The 12,944-nt window shown below is 38.5% G+C and overlaps 1 protein-coding gene across 2 annotated transcripts in view; it reads right to left on the bottom strand.

The window, feature by feature from the left end:
• The window catches only part of CTNNBIP1 (catenin beta interacting protein 1), a 17,572-nt gene extending 7,496 nt beyond the window's left edge, over positions 1-10,076 (bottom strand). The window contains exons 1-3 of one of the 2 annotated variants that reach the window (XM_009646434.2): positions 9,992-10,076; positions 7,089-7,210; positions 6,509-6,599 (exon numbers count right to left, since the gene is read on the bottom strand). In XM_009646434.2, the coding sequence (XP_009644729.1) occupies positions 6,509-6,599; positions 7,089-7,184 (187 nt within the window). In that variant the 5' untranslated portion in view covers positions 7,185-7,210; positions 9,992-10,076. Of the gene's footprint in view, positions 1-6,508; positions 6,600-7,088; positions 7,211-8,098; positions 8,153-9,991 lie in introns of those variants that run through there. The other variant, XM_035901830.1, reaches the window with a different exon arrangement.
• Positions 10,077-12,944: the final 2,868 nt, after the last annotated feature.

Genomic DNA, 12,944 nt, shown 5'->3' on the forward strand with positions numbered 1-12,944 from the left:
GTCACCCACATTCATCAGCGGGAAAGCAGGTTTTGTTCAAGTCCTGTCTTACAATCCAAACTATCCAGAGCTAAATGAAACCAGTCTAACAAGTCTGCTCATTAAGCAATTCTATAGCCGCCTGTGCTCATGTACAAATACAAACATTTCCAGAGAATAGAGCGGGGGTTTCTATGTGGTGAAAGGAAAGCAGGGATTAAAGTACTAGTGAATAGAGCTGCTGCTGCAGTCCCACTTGGCTCCCACAACGGATGTTTTCCTTCTAATCAAGTAAAAAAAATTTTAAAAGCAGAGCACAGGTTATAAAGTTAAGCTGCACATTGCCAAAAGCCTGCAACTAAGACAATAGGATGGTGAACCACGTTTACTTTTAGCACATCCTTCACTGCGCTTTGCACTTCCAGTAATTAATGTATAGAACAATGAAAAAGGCACACTTATATCTGACCTTCCACACTCTATACATGCAACTTCTCTCTCCACAGCAGTCCCTTTTCTGGGCACACACTTCTACACTGAAATAGAGACTTACATATACCCAAGAAAATATTCCCCATCTTCTTTCATGAGCAAAGCATTAATTGCCACAAACTTTCAGACATGCAAATACTTCTCCTACTTCTTCTGCGTTACACTTTCCCACCTTCCATCCTTCCTAGAAATTAACAATAATTAACTGGTAGACCTATGTCCTATCTCAAAAAGCAATAGTGAGTCTTATCCCATGAACTTTCCAAAACATCCTGCTGCAATTATGTTCTAATCGCAATTGTTTGGCTTGCTGAATTTAGTAGTTCTTTTACACCACTGGGACTTCAGACTTAGCAAGCCAAGATGATGTGAAGGTCAAATGACTTGACTGCACAGCAGTAAAGACTGTAGATAGCCACTGAGCTCAGCGCATGCAATTGCTAATCAGTTCACCTAAGTTTCAGAAAATTTTGCCAAGATGATGGAAGCTACTGCTTTCCACAGCAAGTACTCAGCTACAGTGACATCAAGCCAGTAGGGTACGAGCAGAATTGAAACCACACTACCTTACTGTAAAGGCTGATGCTAACTGACGCATCTAACAGCTATTTCCAAGTGCTCTTTGAATAGGTACCTACAGCTGATTTGTTTGTAGTCACCTGCACAACTAAGTAAACTCAAAAAGCCTTCAGAGATCAGAAGGTCAAGTCCATCATGAATTTCTGAAGGCTGCCAAATTAAAAAAAAATAAAAATCTTTACTTCTCTCAAGATCTTTGTATACACACATTTCTTCAATCACCTTCCAGCAACTATCTTCTAAACATCAACTTTTCTCTGAAATTCTCAGTGTTAGTACCCTAGTCTGACATTCCAAAAATACGACGCACACTGCTAAGAGAAGGAGCACATTAAAACAAGCATTGTGTTCAAAAAAATAAAATTACACTGAGAAGAGCTCAGTGGAGATACTCCATTTCTCCAGTGCTATCTGGTATTTTATGAGCATGGGTCCCCCTCCTAACTCCACAAGCAGCCTGGGTTTTTAATGCCCTACCATCCAGAGAATGCATCTAACCCAGCCAAGGCATGTGTTTGCAGCTCAGCTTTGCCCTCCCCAAGGGACCAGCTTTCTTCAAGAACCAGCACGACACTCCTGTTGCTATAGGAACAACAGAGCTGTAATCACCAAGGCCTCAGTATAATTCACATAACACGCTCACTAGCCGCACAGCTTCCATTTACAGATTTGCCAGAGCAGTGACTTAAGCAAGCCAAGTGCTAGCCTCCCATTTAGAAATGTAAGTAACTGGGCAACAGGAAATACATTTTTTATGCAGGAGATGCTTCTGTGCATGTAACTTCCTGAGAGGCATTTTGCTTGTGTCAAAAATATGCAAGAAAGCCTTAATTTCATCATTTCAGGCTCAAGAAACCTAACGAGTCAGCTGCGTTAGTTCTTGCTGCAATGCAGGGAAGACGACTAGTATGTTAATATCGCAAAACAGCTCACGATTACATCCACTCTCTAGCACATACGCTGGTTGAACAGAGATGCCTTTGGGTTCCTCAGTTATTCTTGGAGCCATGAAAAAAACCCCAAACAACCCACAGATGTCAGCTAAAAAGCTCCGTGAGTAAAGAAAAATGCCCTGTATTTTGCACTTTCATATAGGTGTTAACAACATTACAGTAATAATCAAAACCCAAAATGGTTATAAAAAAATGTGAGCATGACATTAATGTTTAGTCTCTTAATTAATACTAAATTTAAGTATTAAATACTTCAGCTTAGAGTTTTGTAACTGTCGTTCAGGCTTTCCTGGGTTACTGAGATCTCATCCCCTCTGCTAGCAGTTCACCTTTCAATGGATAATAAAGTATTTTTAATACATCGGATAAGCCTCATAACTGTCAGGGATGCAACATGACTGGATCGGTTGAAGAAAAGAAGGGGTGAACAGGCCGAACGATTCATAAAAATAGCTAAAATATCAAGCTAGGAACAGAATCCAGACATTGGGATTGCCTAAGCGTTCCTTGCTCTTGGTGGACTGTAGCCTGTGTTAGGGAAACAGCATCTCTAGAGAAATGTCTCCAAGTCAACACACTGAGGGACTAAGCACTTCCTGAGATTCTGGAATACACTGAAAAGAAAGGGCAAATAGAGATGGAATTAAAAAATAAAGAAAAAAAAAAAAAAGACTTTTAAGACCAAAGTACATGTTCTGGTCATTCAAGATACATGTTTGTGGCTATGAATGTAAACAGTTTAGAAAGCATACTTGAAAGATTTGCACTAATTTCAATTTGATATCTGCTACAGTGCATTAGAGAGCCCTGGACACATGTCATTATTACCTGATTTATACTAAGATATTCAGTAATGCAATCAGAATAACTTGGAGCTTCGTGTCAGGAAAACACAATTCATTTCAACAGTATACAATGTAGATGCTTCAAGAGTGAAGGTGTTCCAAACGTATGTTTCAAATGTAAAAGGAGATCTGCAAACAATCCTAAAACACAGGGATTTTGTATGTCTAAATTGATTAATTCATTTTGAAAGCAAGAGGGGAAATAAAAAGACAAGGAGTTTAATTTCTCCTCTTCCTATAAAAATAAGCACAAGCTGAAGTGGAGTCTTAGACTTCAGGCTTGCTTAAGAATTACAGAGGTAGCCTAAGATCCTTCTTGATCAAAATTATCAATTAACTTCTATTGCTGAACCCTAAGACAGTAAGCAGAGTATCACAGAGAAACTTTAAATATTAGAGATATTGTTATTGATAGTGGCTCACTGAAGATTTATGGCACAAGCACTTGAATTCAGCAGGGACAAGTGCAAACTTCTTTCTTCAATGCACTGTCACAGTGCTGCAAATATATATTGGACACATAGGTTGCAGTGACTCCCTGTGGTCAAACAAATAGACTCAACAAAGAAGTTGACAGATCTTTATCAGAAACCATAGTAGGGAGCACCACACAGTGATAAACCCAGCAGTCCTACCTCAGGTAACTGCCATGAGGCCACCAGCCAGCTGTTCCAAACCACTATTTCATGGATGCACAACAAAGAAAAGCATAAAAATTGTAATAGACACTGTGATACACGTACAAAATTCAGGACCATCCATCCGCTATACTCTTCTCAAAAAAACCCCAATCAAACAAAAAGAAACAAAACTACCTTCCTGTAATTCTAGAGCCAGACTACAGCATTTTGAAGTGACACACAAAAATTTGCAGGTCTATAACAAAGCTTTTACAGTGTTAAGGCCAAGAATGTCATTCCCTTTTTAGGAACAAAATGGGGGTATGAAGTCAGCTTTCTGTCTTCGTGTGCCTGCTAGAGGAAAATGACTCTAAAGATAGGGCTGGGACAAGTTAGGCTGAGAGCAATCTCTCCTACTTCTGGAAGAAAAAATTGTGAAATCCACTAACATTCTAACTCTTTATAAGTTACTCCTTAAATAACATACCTTTTAGCTCTTGTGTAATAAGGCAAGTTGCATAAAGAAAAAAAAAAAATCCTCCAGAGGAGATTCAATGAAAACAGCAGAAAAGTAAGGAAGAAAATTCCTTTAAGCAATCTTGAGAACCACAAAACAATAAGTACCTCAGTGTGTAGACTTGGGATGGGTTTTTCAGCACAAGATAATGCCATCTAGTGGAGATGGAATCTCCCTTAAGATGGCAAATTGGAAACCTATGCAATTTGTATTCTCTATTTCCAATACTTTCATAACTGAGCCTTCCTGTTTCACCAACACCAGGATATAGCAAAAGGCAGACAGACAGCAATGATCGCTGCTACGTGAGCCACCACATCTAAGAGCAAAGACCAACATCATCATAACTGACTGTTATGATCTATAGAGATTTCTAAGGAAATCAAAGTCCTGAGCAATAAATTATAGTTGTTACGTCTATACAGCATACTACTACACCACTTAATTTGGAGAGATGGCATATCCGAATATTAAAAGAACCAACATCCTTTCTCACTTCTCTAAATACTTAACTATTTTCTTTCTTTGTTCTTTTTTCCCCTACCAAGAAAAATGGTCAGACTACCAGCTTAATAATAATTTGGGAGGATTGAAGGTAGATTGTGGGGTCAAATCTCCCAGGAAAGACAGCAGTGTCTCAGATTAGATCAAAGCAAGCATCAACAGGGAGGACTTCACTTCCCTATGGACAAAGTTTTAAGAATCTTCCAGGGCTTTAAGAAAACTATGCCAGAGAAATCAGCGTCTGTTCAAATATGGGACAAAGACAACTTTTTGAACAGTGTATGAAGCTCTTACATTCCCTGTATTGCATGATTAGTGATTCTAGAAGCAGACTAAGTAACTGTTGGTTTCCTTTTTGATTACATTTAAAAGTTACGTCAAAATTCAATTTTTGAGTCTCCAAAGCCCTCTGCAAAGTGAGAAAATACAACTTTCAGATAACAAAACCAGACAGTTTAGACAAGAAAGTTAAATCAAGCTGTGCAGGAACACAGCTGTACAAAGGATCCATGTCCCCTGGCTGGACTTCTGTTTTTATTGTCTCCTCTTTGCCAAAGCGCAGGTAATTCAGCATATATTTTCATTGTGACAAATGTAACTACTTTAGGGATAACACTGAAAAGTGCCATCTGCAACTAAGACAGTCTTTCTTAACTGAATGTCTACCTCAGTTTTTGATGGGGAAACCAGCAGATTTTCACTTTAGGTTGGCAGAAAAGTTTAAGAATTCTGAGCCAAAATATACAAGTATATCTATCTCCATCAATCCCCCAGTTATGTGAGGAATGAACACACAGGCTTAAAACAGAAGAGCAAGTTTGTGCAGGTTGTGTTTCTAATGGTTTTCAAAATGCCTTGGATCTATATTAAATTTCTACTTAAATCAGTTCTTTCTTGCATACGAGTCTCACAATTTTCCTTCAATACCAAATTCTACATTACGAATGTGATCTGGCAGGAGGCCTATGAAGAGGAAAAAAAAAAAAAAATCGTAGAGAAACTTTCAGGTTCAGAAGAGGTCAGCAGATTCAGAGTAGCACCATGCAATTGTTTACCAAGACTTCTGCAAAGAACTCACAAAAGCAGCACGTAGTTCATCCCCTTAATGGGAATCTAAACAAACCAAAGCAGATCTTTAAACTTATTTCATGTCTGCCACCCCTGCCTGGGAACTAATTACATTATGCCAATTAAAGAAATGCAATGGGAAACAAATTCCTCCTGTTGCTAAACTTTCCCTCTTAACTCTGCTGAAGTAATAATATTGCACTTCCACATTCACGAAAATGCGAAAAACAAAAGATGTTGTTAGATGTTTCCATTTTATTTTGTGAGAAAAGTGTTATCAAGCAACTACAGTCTCAGTAACTAAATTATCATATGCATAACAAATTGCTTTTGTACCGTAGAAATCTGTATCTACTTTACATTTTGTTTTGTTATAGAACTCCCAGTTTGAAGCGTACAAAGAATTTGCTTGCCACCCTCAGCCTTGTTCTTTTTTAAGCACAGATGTCCAGTTTAAGAATAAATATAAAAATTTAGATGAAAGCTGTCTTATGCAGAGGATCCATACTGAATTCAGTAAGACACACTTAGAACTAGAGGGACCTATGCATACCTGAATTTAACTTCACCTATAGTAAAAAACTCAATCAGGTTAAAATTTATTTCTATTTAATGTATTATATAGAGTAGGGAGCTATATACAAGCATTCAGATCACAGGACTTTGGCCATCAATGTTTTGAGTTATCATGGAGAATAAGGTGTTTAGCAATGCTCTTCACCCTAACACATCTTAGGTATAGCCAAGATAGACTTGACCTGTTAAAACAGAACCACCTGCACACTCTAGTTCTCTTCCAAAGATTATAGCAGGCAATGACTTGCATATCCCAGATCGCAGGAATTGTTTAAGTAGGTGGCATATTGTTACAGAAATACAATAAATTTAGTATTTTCTGAGACTGTTCTCACAGATTAAATGAATTCAAGGCAAACAAAATCCAGTACTCACCCTGATCAATTGAGTGTTGAGGAAGCTGGCTAAGTTGGCTATTCACTACACCTGCATATGTGCGCAAGAACTCCTCTTCACTAGCAGTCAGCTGGAAATGTACAAAGAGTCAGTCAGCAAAAAGGAAAATAAAGCAAGACTGAAGATATTATCTCCTGTTTCCCAGTAACAAATGTCATAGTTGCCTCTATTCTACTCTTCAACAGTTTATAATCAACTGTTGTGCAAACTATACAATCAGCAAGGGCACACCAGCAAACTGGTACATTATGCATCCATGGAGAGATTCAAAGTTACCTTAAACAGTTGCTTTATTTTGCTGGTTTTCCAATAAAGAAAAACTTTACTGAACATAGATAAATGATCAGATGCTCACATTTAGTTTCAGGCATCACAAGCCTCATAATATTTAAGCAAAAATCAATTGTGTTTAACTGCAGATAATGGTTAAATCAATGACGGCTAAAACAATTCAGTGACAAAACCAAACCATCACCTGCCCATCTCAGTAAGCTCTATCCCAGTTACTACACATTTGTCTGGGAAGTCACAAACTATGGGCTATGACAGCGCATCTTACATTTGATCCCATCTTCCTCAGCATGAGTAGGACTCTCACTTTCTGCTGAATATACATCTCCTCCGGACTCTTTCCGGGGACACCCTCACGGTTCATTCCCCTCCTGCCAGCTCCTGGATTTCCTGAAGATAGAAGATCAGAAAAAGACAAATTAAAATAGGTAATGGGGTATAATAGGAAAAGTTTAATTTCCAAGCTACCCATTTTCCACCAGTGGGCAGACCACTTAATAGCCTGGGAAAATAACGAATCACATGTTTCATCAGAGAACTTGAAAATGTGAACAGCTAAATTGGGCCTTACATATGCAACTCAAACATTCAAAGAGGCTGATGTTCGCATCCCTGCTAGCTCATTATCTGTTGTTACATTACTGCATGAGTAGAAAAAGAGAATTCTAACAACTAGATGAAAGAATCACCCTGACAGAAGAGTCTGTGGTTTTGTTTTTTTCCCATAAATAAGCGCAAACAGTATGAAAACAGGATGCAGAACGCACAGCCATCAAGCCTGTAATGGATGGATGCAGGATGAAAATCGAAACTCTTCTTTCTTCTCTCTCTTCTTTTTTCCTTTTCATATCATATAAAAAAAGCCACTGCACTTTTGTAAAAGTTAATAAAATTTATTAAATTGTTTTGGAGAGAAAGAAGAGCTAAGAGGAGCAGGGAAGGAGTAGAGTTTATCATCCTTTCCTGAATCATTTAAAAGCTGAAGTTTTGCTTTTCTATTTTAATGAAACTAATTATGTTATGGAATAAACAGACTATGCTATCTAAATGCTGTAGTGCAGAGCATGATTACACTTCATTGTTTGAGTATCTGGTAATTATTTAAGTTCCACATTAAGGTGTTTACCAAGACAAAAAAAAAAAAAAAAAATATATATGCTTAGGCATACTCCTCAGCTGCTGCTAGAAATTATCTTGGAGCATGTTTATTAAGTCAACAACAGTAAAAATCTTAACTTCAAATTTAGAAAATAACAGCAGTGTAACAACCAACCTCACCTCTTAGAAGTACTGTGTGTTGGAGAAATGTAACCCCCACTACGGAATCTGTGGATGGAGGTGTAAGCCAGCCACCCTTCCACCATGCATAGCTCAGTGAAGCGGCTCCAGAACAGTTCTCCAGTTGGTCTTCATGCACAGAACTGGGTCTGGTCCTATACTAAGCTAAAAATCTGCTTTCCTGAACCTTAGTAACCAAGGAAATACACTATACACGAGGCATGCTTAGTGAAAACAGTATCACAGCGGGTTCAAACACAGCTTTCCATGTAATGTTTTCCTGTAGTCATTACCAACCTCTCCCCTCACTTTTATTTTCATTATTACTTTTAAGGGAAAGTAATCTGGGTGTGGAAATAGTTTAAAATTACACATGGGCCCTCCTGAGTGAGTAAGAAGTAATGCAAACTTAAGTAGCAGCTGCTGGGATAGGCTTTACCACCCACATTACTTAGCTTGAAGGTAACAGTAGTCAGAAGCGGATAAAGCTCTATCACCGGTCCTACTTGAGTAAGGTTCCAGTAGGAAGATTTGCATTATACTGATTTGCTATAGATGGTTCTGCCTGGAAACTTGCAGCCTGTAAATGTGCAAGGTGATCGTAGTTTTCTGCTATAATCAGCAAACTGCTTTCTGAAGGGGGAATAAAACAATCCCATATTTCTGTGTAGTGCCAACTCAGTAGATTGGATTATGTTACTAAGCACATACTCCACAGTGCAATTTACTGAGTACTGACAAATGATGTCAATAGTAAGACAATAAACAAAATAAGACAGCGAGCAAGAAACATTAAGTTATGCATATCCAGAGACTGATAAAACAATAGATGTTTATCAAGGTATCAAGTAAGTCTGAAAGGTTGTGAGTTCTTGATATTATACAAATACATATTTTTCCTTTTTTTCTTTTTTGAATATTGTTACTTGAAGAGGGAAGGTGCTGTTCTAGTAGGCAAAGGTACACACCTGTGGTATATCTATCCATAGGTGGCTCCATACACAAGCACCAAGAAAATGCCACAGTTGCCCCCATGCCAGCTACAAAGGCCACATTTCAGCATTTCTCTACACATCAGATATTACAAGAGATTTGCAGTCTATAATGTCATCACTCATTGTTTTCCATGATAGTAGTCTTTCAGTTGTTTAATAATTTTTCAAACTTTAAAAAGGGGTGATGGAAATTCCTATCTAAACCCCATTCTTCTAAAGTAAACTTCAGCCAAGATTATTGTATCGTGAGCTACCTATTTAACAGGAATGACAAAAATACTAAAGCCTGCCCATTCAGCAAACGCTTCACAAAGTTAGTAAGCAACACAGGGTAAAAAAGCACCCAATATGGCTCAAAAGCTATCAAACTATATGCATAAAGAGGTTAAATTAAGATTACAGAGCAAGAGTGCTTTGCTCTTCATATACTGCACATGTATTTTGGGTGATGCCTCAGCCACCACAGCTTTTCCTACTTGATGACATCAAAGTAGAAAGATGAAAGTCTTAAGACAGTACTGAGACCCCAGCATGAAAAACTTTTAACATATCTCTGTTCCTATTACAGAAAGCTTTTATAAGACACTGTTTAGGATGACAATACTACCCAGCATATATTATACCAATAAATTTCCAAAACGCCTTACAAAGCTACTCTATGCCCAGATGACAGCACAATCCACCTTAACAAATGAAGGACTAAAAAAAAAAAAAAAAATCTTACCATTGTACTTATCAACTTTGCTTTCTCAAAAAAGCTGCGCTAATACGCTATACATAATGAAAAGTTACTTAAGCAGAATTTCCGTAACCCTACAATTCTTTCTGGCACATAGATGAAGTCATTGTCCCCCCATCCCCAACCAATAAAACATCAGAGATTTCCCTGCCAACATACCTGCTTCTAAAAACCACAGAAGATCAGATAACCCACGTGCTCAGTCCTGATTAATGGTTGTAGCTGGAAAAAATGTAGGAGGAAACTGCCCTGTGAAAACAAATGAGCAAAGCATTACAGAAACATACAAAGTTGAAAACCAGAAAGCCCGTTCATTCAATATGCTCTGAATCACAGTCTGCTTTAGAACATGGTCTAGCCAAAATTCATAAAACTGTAGGCTTGTCTGGAGTTTGTAGACCCTTCTTATTTTTAAAAGTTAAGTTTTTTAAAGGTCAAGCCGTTCTTCATCTGCAGGATTTACACCCTGACCATACCAATGACATTCCCAATCACTTGAGAATGGAATGCATTCAAGCTTTGCATTCTTTAAGCTTTTAGCATAAACCCCAACTCACTGGAAAAAAGAATAAATGTCGTGACATATAATTTCTTCTAGTAAAAAAAAAAAATAAGGCCAGCTTACCAAAGATTTGAGGAAAACTAGGGAGAAATGTAAAGCACGCCAATTTTAACCAAAATTACTGTTTTCAACTATGCGTATGCTATCTGAATGTAGCAGTTACGAAGACTGGCACTTGAAAGCGGGGCTGGAAAATCCTTTGCGCCAAGTTTTTCAGACCAATCTCACTGTTCTGTCACCAACAGCTAACAGTTATAACTTTTTTTTTTTTAGACTCGTGACATATTTTACAACTGACACTGGATATCAGGGCATGGTAAGAATTTATAACTCTTCCTACCCATCACATGAGCCTCTAAGACAAGCAGCTCAATCTCACAAATGAAGTGCCAGTTCAACCCCTCTGTAATGTGCAATGAAATAGCAAGTGCCTGCTACTCAGGACAGCGTTGCTGCTAGAATTACGCAATTAATGGCATAAGTTTCTATACTTAATTAAGAGTTTCTGATTAGGGAAGATATGCACACCTGCACCATTTGTTAATAAAGTCCAGCTTAAATTTACCTAACGTACTCTTTTTTTTGTGTGCGTGTGTGTGTGGTCAATAAGTGAATGCGGATCTAATTCAATTGCTTTCACGCCGTTCATCACCCCATGCATATGTCATTACTAGCAGGGAAACAAGACAGAGGAGCTACAGCTACTCAACTGTTCTGTGCTCCAGGTTCATCAGAGAAATGCCAAATTCAAAATACCTGCTACTTCGCCCATGGGTTCTCTACAGTGCCTCTTACTAACAAGTGTTAGAAGCAGCCGAGCTTTATCAATGGCTTAAAAGAATCATTTCACCTCTCCAGAGGACAGGAGTTGCCTGCCCTGAAAGGATTATTTAAGCCCTACTTCACTAATTAGTTCCCACTGTTCTTGCCCTCTAAATATGCCACACAGTCTCAAGAAAGATTATCTACAGCGCTGACAACGGGACCGTTTGCAGTAACTAATTGCTGTTCTCATTTCTATGGACTTCAAAGACACACACCCCACCACCACTGTACAAATACTCACCACACAACTGTGTGAACTCCTTCCGAAAGAAAAGGATTAGAGCACGGGAAGCAACCACTTCCCAGCTGCATGTCTGTCCTACTGACAGCATATTTATAGTTACCATTAAAACTCCCCACGCACACCCCAAATTGCAAATAATAGTAAGCTATGCATTTGTTATATTTAACACCAAATACAAATGAAAACAGAAAGTTCAAATGTTTTCCTAAGCCTATAAATTCAGAAGAATTCAGCTGAGAAGCGAAACAGCCACAGTTTCACTTTCAAGCAAAAGTCTAGCCCCTCTACCAGTCAGCAGCAGTTCTCAAAACACACTGTCTTGTCCGACCCATGTGGCTGCCCCCGGCTGAACTCACCTCACCGCTGTCACAACAAATACATGGGTGCAACATCAAGCTTGCACAACAGAACTTGAGAACTTCTCTGCTAAACCATAGGGCACATCCTCTGAATAACAAGCACCTTTACTGCTGAAGGCTCCAAAAGTGACTGGAGTAAATAATAATAATAAATAAAAAAAAAATTAGGTTTTATTACTTTTTCTTAAAAAAGTATGAGCACAAAATAAGACTAAAAGGCCTGGTGACTAGCCCAAAGCCACACAAAGGTTCTCCCACCAACCTGTTCCTATCTATTCTAAATGGCAGCTCAAACTTCCAACATTTTCATCTACACATCAACATTTCCACATTCATCTCCAACGAACCTTAAGAAATAAGATCTAAAAATATTTTGCAACTGTGTATTTTGGGGGTGGGAGGGAAGAAGTGCAAAATATGAGAAAGAGTTTAGCAAGACAGCTGAGCAACAGCTGAATCACTACTAGCACGAGTTCTGCTCACGATCTTAAGAGTCCCAACAGACCTGTGTGCTATGCAATGATCCATCCCCGAAGCATTTTTCAGGTCAGGTAGTTCTTTGCCTCAGTTGCAATTACCAGCTCTGAATTCTGCTTCTTTGCTTACCTATATCCACCTTCTATACCTGCCAAGTCAGTTGTTTATTTTGCCTATGGTCAGTTCCCATTTTTTGTCTCTGTCTAAAAAAGTGGTGGCTGCTTCATTTAGTCTACGAATGCTGCAGAACTCGGGTAGCTCCGTATCACTTTATCACGCGAGCCTCTCTACACTTAGGCAGGTACTACAAACAGCTGCTTGGGCTTGTCACACCAATCAGCACTTCTACCACCGAAAGCAAGATTCAGCTTTTCTCCTGGTGATGAGGTACTGTCAAAGCTTAACTCATACCATGTACTCCCAGGAGTATGAGAAAAAAAAAGAAAAAACAAAAAAACCAAAACCTGAACACTTTCCAACTTAGGAATACAAGAACATAAAACAATTTCTCAAACTTACAGTCAAAACTCTTCGTGCCCCAATGGGCTTACATTCCCAGCCAGGATTTAAGAACAGATAAAACCATGCAAGGTCCTTTACCATGGAAATGAAAACTATTCTAAGCACTCTGACCTAAATAATTCT

The sequence above is a fragment of the Egretta garzetta genome, unplaced genomic scaffold (assembly GCF_000687185.1).
Source record: "Egretta garzetta isolate BGI_Z169 unplaced genomic scaffold, ASM68718v1 scaffold69, whole genome shotgun sequence".
Lineage (NCBI taxonomy): Eukaryota > Metazoa > Chordata > Aves > Pelecaniformes > Ardeidae > Egretta > Egretta garzetta.